We start from the raw sequence: 12874 nt of genomic DNA on the forward strand, positions 1-12874 counted from the left end.
AATACTGATGAAAGGGAAATCGCGGGACTGACTGACAACAATGAGGAATCTATCAAATCACGTGATGCACTTAGATTAAAAAAAAGTGAAATCAGCTTTTTTTATTATTTTTTTATTTTTAAAATTAAAGTAAAATGCAACCGGCAATATTTTAATACTGAAATCGTCACTGAGGTTATTTTCAGATAATTCTAAAATACAAATAATTTTGAAATGCAAATTTCACATCAGTTTGCTTATATTTTATTTGAGCTTATTGTAGAAATATATAGGTGTCAGAAGAATATTTCTTTTTTTATTAATTTTTAATTTATGATCATAATAAAATGTAATTAAAAAAGATAAAACATAATAAATATTATGTTTTATTGCAGAATAGAAGAATAGTTTAATTATTTATAATATAGATTTAGTTTGCGTATTAAACAACAACAAAAGTGAAGTTATTGAATTATATTTAACCATATTATTTACTCTACACAAATTAATTTTTACATATTATTATGACATTGAGAATGAACTCAAAAGATTAACTCTTTTAAATAGTTCAATGTTAAAATAATAATTCAATTTTTAATAATTAATGTCGAATTTATCCTAACCAATGTATTTATTTTAACACACAGTTCACAGAGGACTGGAGTATAAATAGCAGAAAGAAAATGCATTGGCCTTTAGTGTATAAACATGTTGAATTCAGCAGAGTAAAAAACTCGTGTGGGATAGAGTCGTAGTTGTACAATTTTAGCTGTTGATCCCGTCCTGGTACTTTATATTCTCTTGCAAAACAGGAATATTTCATTTTTCATCCTTACAAATCGTGAGCCCATTCCTTAAGAAAATTCAGCCAGTAATTATCCATAAAACCCCAGGTAGATAACCTTATAAGGACTGGCTTAAAGGGGCGAAGCAAGAATGCTTTCATCTTCACCGTTACCTGTAGAGGATAAGGTGTTATTGAGCTATTAAAGCTCTGATCATGGCAGCAGGGTAACAGCAATGGCCGAGCCTCAGAACTTCATTGGCTACAGCATTGCCATCCATTACCCTCCAAGGGTATTAATCACCGCATCTCGCGGTCGATTTATTCCAAGGTAGATAGCCTTATCCTTATATAAGGACTGGCTTAAAGGGGCGAAGCAAGAATGATTTTCATCTCCGCGTTATCTGTAGAGGACACTGTAGGGATAGTTCTTATAAGGACTGGCTTAAAGGGGCGAAGCAAGAATGCTTTTCATCTTCCCCTTTATTTAGCTATTAAAGCTCTGATCATGGCAGGAGGGTAACAGCAATAGCCGAGCCTCAGTTAGAACTTCATTAGCTACAGCATTGCCATCCATTACCCTCCAAGGGTATTGGATTGAATGAATCCTTCGTGTAGGCATATATATCCTTATAAGGACTGGCTTAAAGGGGCGAAGCAAGAATGCTTTTTATCTTCCCCGTTATCTGTAGAGGACAGTGTAAGGATAAGGTGTTATTGAGCTATTAAAGCTCTGATCATGGCAGGAGGGTAACAGCAATAGCCGAGCCTCAGTTAGAACTACATTAGCTACAGCATTACCATCCATTACCCTCCAAGGGTATTGGATTGAATGAATCCTTCGTGTAGGGATAAGGTGTTATCGAGCTGTTAAAACTCTAGCCTATTATTAAAATATTTTGGTGTGCAATGTATTTCATTAATTTTAAATTATATTCAAATCAATTTTTTATTTTAATTTATAATTTAATTTTTCTTTATTTGTTTTTGTAGAGCAATGGATTGATCACACAAGAAGTCTAACTGTGAGTCATAAAGAAACAACTGCTGTAGTCCGAGACCTCTTACCGGTAACGACGTTTAACTTTCGTATACTGGCGGAAAACTCCCTAGGACAGAGCAAACCTAGTGAAATTGTTACCACGACAACGAACGAAGAAGGTAATAGACTCCAAGATTTCGTAGATGGAGAATCGCCTCCATGCTACATTTCATTTGATTTTTGTAACTGGAAACCATTCGTTACCCATGCTCCCTTGCGAGCTCATTAAAGTTACCGTGGACCTATTTTGCTAGACGGAAATAGCAGTCCTATTGCTCAGTCTAGTGTTTCGTGCCATGGTATTTTTATTACACCATTAGAGAGAATAAAGACGTACGTCGGATGACGGCTCAAAATTTCCAAGAAAGTTGCGTGCAGGTTTAGGTTAACTGAATTGGAGATCCTTGTTTGCCTTTAATTGACGTAATTTCCTAATGATTTGTATTTATCGGATAATTGTGCAGTAAAGGTGTACAGTTCTAATACAGCATTGATAAATCATTTCCTTCTTTAAAAAACTTAATTTTATATTTATATTTTGTTGTATTAAATTACATTTAATTATTTATATGAATTCATTGATTTTTTTACTTTTTCATTAAAAAAATGTTTAATTTGTCGACACACAGAAGCGCCAAGTAGTGTGATTTACTGTAAATTTCTTCTTTCGTATCTCTGATTCTGCGATATACTATCTTATTGCTTACGCTTTTAACTTAAGATTAAATTTTCTTGTCTAGTATTTAGAACACAACTGATGCAAAAATATGGCACTAATATAGACCTGTTTAAAGTAATATCTACAGAACTCAACACATTTCTGCTCCATGAAGAGGGAGAGAATATACGTGGGAACAGATTGAGTCTAACAGGAATTGCGCATTTTCTGAAAGACATTAAAATTGTTTCCAATAATTCAGGTATAGAAAATTTACTTTAATGCATCGTAAGATTTGTAAGAGGTATATTGAGAGCTCAAGATACCTGGAGTAAGTTCGAAAATGGCTATTAAATACTTAAAGTACATTTTGGAATATTTTCTTGCTATGTTATACTTACTTTATGGATTTTATGAACACACTGTAGTCATTTGATAGAACATTTTTGGTAAATTATTATTTTTAAATAAATATTTTGATAATTACTTAAATTAAGGGGATATTAAATCCCGCATAGTTTTAAAACCGAATAAGAAACTCAAAGATCGGAATCAGAGAGTTTCTTGCCGATTATAGTAAACTATAAAGTATCGACGACACTAGCGTTAGCCAATGCAAGTGATCCTAGTACGTAGTACAATACAGGGCAACTCGTTGCAAAGGTGGAGGAAGTTCAGATCGCTATTCTTAGGTATTTTCCATAATGTAAAAACACATTTCCTAGTAATAACAGCATATATTTCATAGGAAATGTGTTTTTACATTATGGAAAATACCTAAGAATAGCGATCTGAACTTCCTCCACCTTTGCAACGAGTTGCCCTGTATTGTACTACGTACTAGGATCACTTGCATTGGCTAACGCTAGTGTGTCGATACTTTATAGTTTACTATAATCGGCAAGAAACTCTCTGATTCCGATCTTTGAGTTTCTTATTCGGTTTTAAAACTATGCGGGATTTAATATCCCCTTAATTTAAGTAATGTTTTCATTGCCAAAATGAAGCTTATTAGCTCTTTATACTTAAGTATTTTAATAATAATTTTTTTATTAAAATTTATGATTACTTATTTAAATTACATGTGATACACACTTATATGATATTTGATTACATATGATAGCCATTGATTAGATATTTTTTAATTCAATCCTTTTTATTATTATTAAAATTATGATTGCATATTTACAACACATTTCATTCTGGGTTTTTTTTTTTTTTTTTTTTTTTTTTTTTTTTTTTTTTTTTTAACAATGAAATTCTTACAGATTTTTCTTTTTCTTTTTTTTTTCTGTATAATGTATTAATATTAATGATACAGCATTTATTCATTTATTCATTTAATAATGGGTTATATATACAGTATTTACAATTTATATTTTTAATATATCACATTTAAGCGCTGTAACTACAGCACTTAAATGTGATATATGGATCCCCCCCCCTTTTTTTTGTTGATCTTGGATGAGATGTAATTTCTCAGCTATAATCCTCGAAGCTTATTTGTTAAGCTTATCTGAGGATGACACCAGTTAGTTATTATTTATTGGTTTGTTTGCTGTGTTGGGAAGTGGATTGATGTTTAATAGGTTTGATTTCCACTACAGCCGTTGATTGAGAAATTCTCGCGTTAAAGCGCGCACACACACACACACACACGATAACTTGGAATGTCTTGACGCGTCGCTGAACTGGAAAGCCTGAACTAGTTTGTATGGTATTTGAGTTGCATGTTTCTTGTTCATAGTTAGGGCTCTTTTCAGGCTATTGTAGTTTGTAGGATTTCTGTATTCAAAAGTAATTTGTTTAGCATGTCTGGCTAAACGTGTGGCCTTTCCGTAGTGATTATTGTATTTATATGTGATATAATTAGTTGTCTGAGGTCTTGTTATACAATATGTATTTCTAGACTGTCCTGTAGTTGGCATCGAAGTAATGTTTTAGCAAAACTGCATAGTGACATAAATGTTTTCCTGTCAGTATTTTGTGTTCTGACATTGCAATGTATATAAGGTCGTGATTTTCTCTTTGTTTCCCAAAGATCAGTTTTATCATTTTGTACTATAACGTCTTTAATCTATTTATTTTGTAGGGTGGACAGAAATCATATGTTGTTATAGCGTATCTTAGTATATGGCATAGGGCTTTGTATATTAGTGGTTGTAGGCATATGGGAACTATATCTTTTAACCTGCAGAGTTTGCCAGTTATTGTTCGAAGTTTATTGTGTAGATGGTTTATGTGGCTATTCCAGTTTATATCTGCATCGAAGTAAATTCCAAGGTATCATATTATTTCAATCTGAGTGATTGTAGTGGTTTCGTTGTTCTGTGTGTTTTTATGTTGGAGAATGGATGCTGGATGGTTATATATTTGTTATCAACTGGTCGCATCAGTGGATTTCTGAATATCATTAATTTTGTCTTATCTGAGTTTAGGTGTATGGAGTTTTTGGTGAGCCAGTAATATAAATCTATGAGCAGATTTATATCATGTTGCATATTTGTTTGGGCTATGCTTGCGTTATTGTAGCTGTATCATCTGCATGTTGGAATAGCTTACCTTTGAGAGGATTACAATCGTGCATATAAAGTTGAATAAAGTTTGGGAGAGTACAGCTCCCTGTGGCACTCCACAGGTTATTGGTAGCTCTCTACTTCGGTTTGACTGGATACGTGTGATATAATTGCTATTTTGGAGGTAGTTTGTAAACCATCTGTGCAGAGGCCCATCTATTCCAACGTGTCTCAAATTTTCTAATGAGGTTTGATGTGTGAGTGTATCGAATGCTTTAGTTAGATCAATAAAGACTACAATGGCAATTTTGTTTTTGTCTAAGGCGGTATTAATTACGTCTGTAAAGTCTTCCAAGAGAGAGAGAGAGAGAGATGTTGTTCCCTTATTTTTCTGAAAACCATATTATGTTTTGGGAATAATATAAAAGTTCTCTGTATATGCTGTGAGTTTCTTTACTACGATTCACTCCATAATTTGATTGATAATTGGTAATGTGGGTCTGTAATTGCTGATTAAACTTCTTTTTTCATGTTTGTATATGGGTGTGATTATGGCCGTCTTTAGCCTACTTGGTACCTGTCCTGTTTTAAATATTTTATTTATTAATTTTAGTAGGATAAGGCCTAAGCTAGTTGCATGTTGCTTGATATCCTTAGGTCTTATACCATCAATACCACCAATAATAATATTAACAACAACAACACTCTTTTAACTCTTCCTATATATTGTAGTATAATAAAAATATTTTTCCATTCCTAAATTCAAAACAGTAATTTTATTTTAAAATAAAAAAAAAATTCGAGTACTGTTTTGTAATAAACACCAGATGGTATCACTGATCGAGGAAATATAAATTCCTATCGAACATTGGGAAATTAATGAATGAAATTGATTGTTCAATCGACCGTGAGATGCGGTGATTGATTGATTTATTCAATCCAATACCCTTGGAGGGTAATGGATGGCAATGCTGTAGCCAATGAAGTTCTAACTGAGGCTCGGCTATTGCTGTTACCCTCCTGCCATGATCAGAGCTTTAATAGCTCAATAACACCTTATCCCTACGCTGTCCTCTACAGATAACGGGGAAGATGAAAAGCATTCTTGCTTCGCCCCTTTAAGCCAGTCCTTATAAGGACTATAAGGAAATTACTTGCATAATAGCTGAGTGTACAGTTGATTAAATTTGTTTAAATCTTGTGGCTAAATAAAAATATGGTTAATTAGATTCATTCAGCCTCTTCCTTGAGCTCTGCTGATTTTAAGATGATTGGACCTAATCGAGCCTCGATGATAGCAAAAGATTTAAAAATTGACAAAATTCTAAAAGATTTTTGTAAATAAAATGCAAGAAAAATGTTTATAATTAGTTTCTTTTAAAATTATAATCAATAAATATATTATTATTTTTTTTTATATTATTTATTATCATATATTTTCCGATGCTTAATTATTTTAAATTAGGGGCCCGACCAAAATTGTTCCCAATTAGGCCCAGCATTTGCTACTGCGGGGGCTGCCTCGTTTATTTATTTTATGCCAACCTGGTTCCTGGACTTACTTAACATTATTAGATTGAAAAAAAAAAAAAAAAAAAAAAAAAAAAAAAAAAAAAAAAAAAAGCTTGCAAAAACCCTAAAGTCGAAACTAACAGAAAATTATACTCCTATATACACGTATGTGGCGCCATCTAATAGTTGCATCGATAGATAATAGATGGCGCCACATACAGGTCTAGTTTAGAATGTTTTCCAAAATTGCATGAAATCCCTGAAACTAGATGCTACATTGTCATCTATGTGGCTTATTGATTTTTTTCGTCAACATGTAGTTTTGTTGACGAAGAAGCAAAGAATTTTTTTTTTTTTTTGTTATAACAAGTTCATTGTTTGAAATTCCTTGTACTACAGAAATAAAACGTTAATCCAGCAATGGTTAAAATGAAATCAATACGTGATTTATTTTAATTTTTATTAAAAACCTGAGAGGCTGCTGTGGCTTTTATCCTAATATTATTCATAATTAATGAATTATAATTATTGTGCTGAGAATTTTAAGTTTAATTTTCATTGAATTAATTTTTAGTTAAGTTTCTCAGATAGTGATTCATTTGGACTGCCATTTTGTTTATTTGACATTGACTGTATGATGTAATGTTTCAGCTCCTGCAGCGCCACCAGCGGATATTCACGTTGAAGCGATAAGTTCTACATCTTTGAAAGTTGTGTGGTCGGTAGGTATTATTTTTATTTGTTGTTTAACGCAACATTATTGAAAATACTGACATTTCGCAAATTTTGTACAGCTGAATATTATTTTTTCAATATAATTTTAGATCCATCGCATATATACAGTATGTATGTAGTTTGCTTAATATTTTCTAGACTTCACAGATATTCGGAATTTAATAAATAATAGCAATAATTCTATTACGAGAAGAAAAACAAAATTATCAACTGGAGGGTTGTAATGAAAGCGCAAAAACATTTAATCAGTGCTTACATCATAATTGCTTGAAGTAATCACAAATACTGTCATGCTCAAATGGCCAAGATATTCGTTGCTTTTTATACAAAAAATACGGCTTTCTACTTCTAACTTGTGGAGGGAGGCAGCGAAAAATACAAATCTCTGGAATTTCAAAATACAATTTGGTAGTCCTTTGGACCACAACGCAATTAATATTACAATTTTGAACATCGACGAGTTTGCATTTTAATGCGGTCGTATCCCATGATAACAATATGAAATACGAAAACCTCGAAAAATGACAATTAAAAATTGATCGATTGTGGCTTCAGCAGATCATTCAAATTATTATTGGTGTAATTTCAAAGAAGATATTTACAAAAATTAAACATAGACGATATTAATATGATTTGCCAAAAATGAATAAAAATAACAGTGTTTATCTGGAACAGTCCATATTTTAAGATGGTAAATGAGGGACTATATCTAGTCTATTCTAATAATTAACACCCCATAGCCCTGACTGTGTGCGCCTTCTTCATTTTCTTCGCTCATCCATTTCTATTCTGGAATAAAAGAAGTGAACTACTAAATAAATAAAATAATCCAAATATGGTTGCGCCAGACTTATGAAGAAATATCTCGCGGACTATTTATTTGATCTCCTTTGCATTGTCTTCATCACCTGTGCCCCATGTTCTCTGATCTTCAACTCCCTGTTTACTATCACGCGCAGGCCTTTTAAAATCTCATCAGTTTCTTGCGGTGAAGTCTCATTGATAGCATGCACTGCGAATTTATTTGGAGTGCATAATATTAAGTTTGGGTTCATCGAAATGAGAAGCAATATTGTGGTGTTGTCCCAAATCCATCGTGACACTTTAAAAGACATACCCTTAGATTTCCACTTGTCCATTCATTTTTCTTTACAAGAACATGGATCCCATAAATTACTTCTCTCTCTCTCTCTCGCTTGTGCTTTGATACTATCCTTTTTTTTTTTTCAATGGAATTGTTTTTTTAGTGTTCCCATTTGTTCTGAAATCTGTCAAGGTTAAGATTCAAATTTATCAACCAAGCAACGGTATTAACAATGAACGAAATATTATTAACATTGTATGCTAATTTCATATGATTTTCAGGGAAGTATTATTCTTATGCATCAGGACAATTTTCTGTATTTTCCAGTAACATTGGGTTTACAATAAGTACTCTTGCTTTGCTTTTGATAGGTACCAGCTGAGGAAACTTTAAGAAGAGTAAAATTCTGATATGTTTATTCATATCGGTACCTAGAGTAGCGAACAAATTAATCCATAAGGACACACATTTTAAAGAAAACTTTTTCCCAAGAAAATATGCACAAAAATTAAACTCCAACTTTACCTAATAATTTATATTCATACTTAATAAATTCATTAATTCACTTTACCATAGTATAACACATTTTTCTTATTTCTGCATCTCGAAACCACACTTTTGTAATTAAGTTATCCTTTGTATCACAATTTAATATTCCAAGTCTCTTTTTCACTATGGCCCGCAAATTTTCTATTGGGTTACCTGACCTCCTGGTCAGGGTATCCTGGCCAGTGACGCAATTGGATGTTGTGATTTTTGAGGAACTCTTTCACTATTTTTTGAAGTGTGGTATGAAGCGAGACCCTGTTGATAGATGAATTCTTTGTCTTTCTGGATCGGTGGGCCACTCTTTTCTTTTTTTTTATGTGTTGGTCACTTTTTCTCATACCGTCAACAGGGACAAGTGATCCTGGACCGTAATGTGTAAAATGACCCAAGAATATATTTTTAGGAGCTTGTTTAAGATGGTGGGAGAATCTTCTAAGCTGCTGAGTTGCGAACATAAGGGTACTTGCTTTCCTTGGACAAAGAAATGGCTCTCATCTGAGAATATGACCTTCTCCCACTTCTCCGCAGTCCAATCGTTGTACACTTTTGCCTACTGGAGCCTCTTTTTCTACATAGCCTTCTTCAATAATTATTTCTCTTTTCGTCAGTTTATCAGTCGTCCCTTTCATCCAACAATCTTAGACGGACTGTCATGTCAGAAGCATTAATCCGATTAGCTTCCAAGTCTCTATTAAGTCTACAACAGATAATCATGGAAGGATCTTCATTAGGTGTAGTTTTACATTATCGCCCACATTTTATTTTTTTATCAGGCGAAAAGGTACCTGTCTCCTCAAACCTCTTTAAAATCGCATTAACGCTGACCAAACCAACACCACACTCATTGGCAATTTCTCTTTGGGTAATGGATATGTGCTGAGAAAGAGTACATATTTTTGAACGCCTTCTTGAAGATTAATTCATTTTATAGAGACACAAAATGAATAAACCACTACGAATATTAGCTTATTTACGCTATAAAAAAGCACAACACTATTAATAAACATTGTAGAGACAGTTGAAACACGCAACACTCAACCAAAATAAGGAAATTAAAAAAAAACCGAAAATATTAAACCGAAGCAAAACTAAAATTATTAAACTGCAATAGAAACCAAAAACTTGACGAAAATTCGGTTTATTTGGATTAATTTGTTTGCTAACTGTATCAGCTTTACTTTTAATTCGGGAGTGTACGAAGTTTACCAATTTTTATCTATACATCTGTTATTTTTTTCATTGTTTGAGACATAAAAGTACAGAAAACCTTAAGGATTTATTAAAAACAGTAATGGAATTATTATGGTAATTAAAATTTAATACTTAATATTATAAATAATTTGATAAATTTTTGAAAATTCTAAAAATATATAAAACACCTTTTAAATATTAATATAATATCACCTTATTATGAAAAAAATCCAAAAAAGATTTTGAAAAAAGTCCATTTTAGGACTTCCAGGGTAACAAATGGCAATGCTATAGCCAATGAAGTTTTAACTGAGGCTCGGCTATTGCCGTTACCCAGCCATGACTAGAGCTTTTTAGCTCAACAACACTCCATCCACACAGATTATCTTCATTCGGATGACGGGATAAAGAGTCAAGGACTCAGTCCATAGCCCACTTCTTTTAAGAACTTTAAGATTTTGAGTTCATAAAATTTCCATTCTTTTCCAGTTAAGAATGGAAAAGAATTTCCATTCTTTTCCTTTCTTAACTGCTACAAATATATAAATGATTTAATTTAATTTTAATAAAATATTTTTTAACAGTTGAATTATTTACGAAACGAGCCATATTTTAGACTAAAAAAATTCGAAAACATCTGAATGAAGAAATGTGCCTGTATATTTATGAAAGCTGCCGAAATATATCAATTTTTATTGATAAGAAAACTATCAGTTACTATCCATCGTAAATCCGCTATTGTAACATTCTAAAAAGAAAGCAGATCAGATATCTTTCATCATTAAAATATGTGAACATAGAGAAAGCAAACACAATGATGTTAGAGGATGTCAGCCCTGACATGATTCTGTATCAAATTAAGCTGAGAATGAATGAAAGAATAAGAAAACTATTTTATACGTTGTAGAAGGTCACTGCACTCTTTACTGAACGTGTGCACGCAAGCAACAGATTGCTAACTCAAGGTTTAAGTCTCGGTAATACCAGCAACTGTCTTGCGTTAGCGCCATCTATGAATCGAAGTTAGCACTATTTGCACGCTTTTTGCCCAGCAATTTTAATGTATTTTATAATGATGCGTACTTCTATCCATAATATAAATTAGATCCAACTGATACGATGCATCATTTAAATGTATTTTATTATCGTTTCATTTTATTTGTCAATCTATATTTATTAGCATTTTGATAAATAATATCTGCGTGTTTTGTTTACAAATAATATATATTTTAAGTGTTATAAAACCTTTTTTTATTAGTGTACTGTACGTGTTTAACCTGTCATAAATGGAATTGCTCTTAATAAATACGTTATTGATAGTTGAAACCGTAGTTGATGGTAATACGTATATTTTTGTGACCATCTCGTTTTGTGAGTTTATTTTTTTAATTTTTCCCTCTACTGGAAACAATATCCACATCGATAGAGTTTCTTACATATTCTTTCTGAATTTCTTATGTTTTAAACTGAAAAAAAAAAGGATCTTAAACGTTTATAAATTCATGAATATTTTTTCAGTTGAATTTTTCGGCGTTTCAACATATTTCAATAAGTACTAATTAAAACTTGACTAATCTTATTTACGTTAACATTTTATCGTGAAATCTGGTCTTCATTTTTTTGAATCTTTTCATACTATCAGGAAGCTATTCTTATTTTGAGCTAATCGACATCTTCTGACTCCACACAATACAAGTGCGTTTGATATGGTGGCGCCATCTAACGTCATGTTGTGAAACGTGAAAATCGGTCAGTATCGTATCGTTGCATGACGTAACAGCGCCACATTTGCGATCATAACAGCTAGTTCATGAAGGACTCAGGATGTTATCTTGCCTATTTTCAGAATTATCTTTTAATGCGATTAATAACACAATTTTTTGTCTAACATCCTCGCACACTTAACCAGCCATTCATTGTCGACAGTTTTCAGTACATAGTGAATTGATTCCCTTTTCTTTCGTCAATATTGCACCATATGTGAGTGCATGCGTTGTCACAGTTAAAACCTATCTTTTCTTATTCAGCAAAAGCCTTATAGCAATGTTATTCTGTTCAGATTTACAAAATCACTAGTAAATTTGTAATTTAGCATATTCCGTGTTCAACAAACCATCATTGGGCACTCTATGGCGCCATATAGTGCCCAATAATGGTCATTGTATATATATATATATATATATATATATATATTGGGCACATGGCGCCATACAGGTGTCCAATATATGATATGAGTGCCAGTTAATCCCTACATGAATTATTGATGCAGCTACCATATTCAAGTCACACTCATGAATATGAATAATCTTGTGCTTATCCTTATAAGGACTGGCTTAAAGGGGCGAAGCAAGAATGCTTTTCATCTTCCCCGTTATCTATAGAGGACAGATGTAGGGATAAGGTGTTATTAAAGCTCTGATCATGACAGGAGGGTATCAGCACTAGCCGAGCCTCAGTTAGTACTCCATTGGCATTGCAAAAAAGAATTACATAACCTCACCGCATCTCGCGGTTGATTACCGTGGTAAAAAGTCTAGATTATTTATATGATGGTAATTTTGAATTCTTTATGGTGTACATTTTATTAAGATGAATAAGAAGTTTTATTATAAGAAATCGTTAATTAAATGGCCTAAATTCATTCTATATTAAGGATCTAATAATGTAAAATTATGAATGATTAATTATTAAACTTTAAAATATTTTTAACGCACGAATATATATATAACCACAGAAAGCCCATATATGTGAATATATATGTATTAATTTTCAGTACATAACGCATAATATATACGTATAAAGAAACATATACTTTATGAATATT

The 12874-nt window shown here is 32.2% G+C and overlaps 1 protein-coding gene across 1 annotated transcript in view; it reads left to right on the forward strand.

The window, feature by feature from the left end:
- LOC150094685 (cell adhesion molecule Dscam1-like) overlaps nucleotides 1-12874 on the forward strand; it is a 639127-nt gene that overhangs the window by 470042 nt on the left and 156211 nt on the right. The window contains exons 15-16 of the mRNA XM_090411623.1: nucleotides 1757-1924; nucleotides 7143-7213. Of these exons, the coding sequence (XP_090267749.1) occupies nucleotides 1757-1924; nucleotides 7143-7213 (239 nt within the window). The remainder of the gene's footprint in view (nucleotides 1-1756; nucleotides 1925-7142; nucleotides 7214-12874) is intronic.

This window comes from Typopeltis vanoorti, chromosome 21, assembly GCF_054136105.1.
Source record: "Typopeltis vanoorti isolate ZY-2024b chromosome 21, IOZ_Tvanoo_1.0, whole genome shotgun sequence".
In the NCBI taxonomy this organism is placed as follows: Eukaryota; Metazoa; Arthropoda; class Arachnida; order Uropygi; family Thelyphonidae; genus Typopeltis; species Typopeltis vanoorti.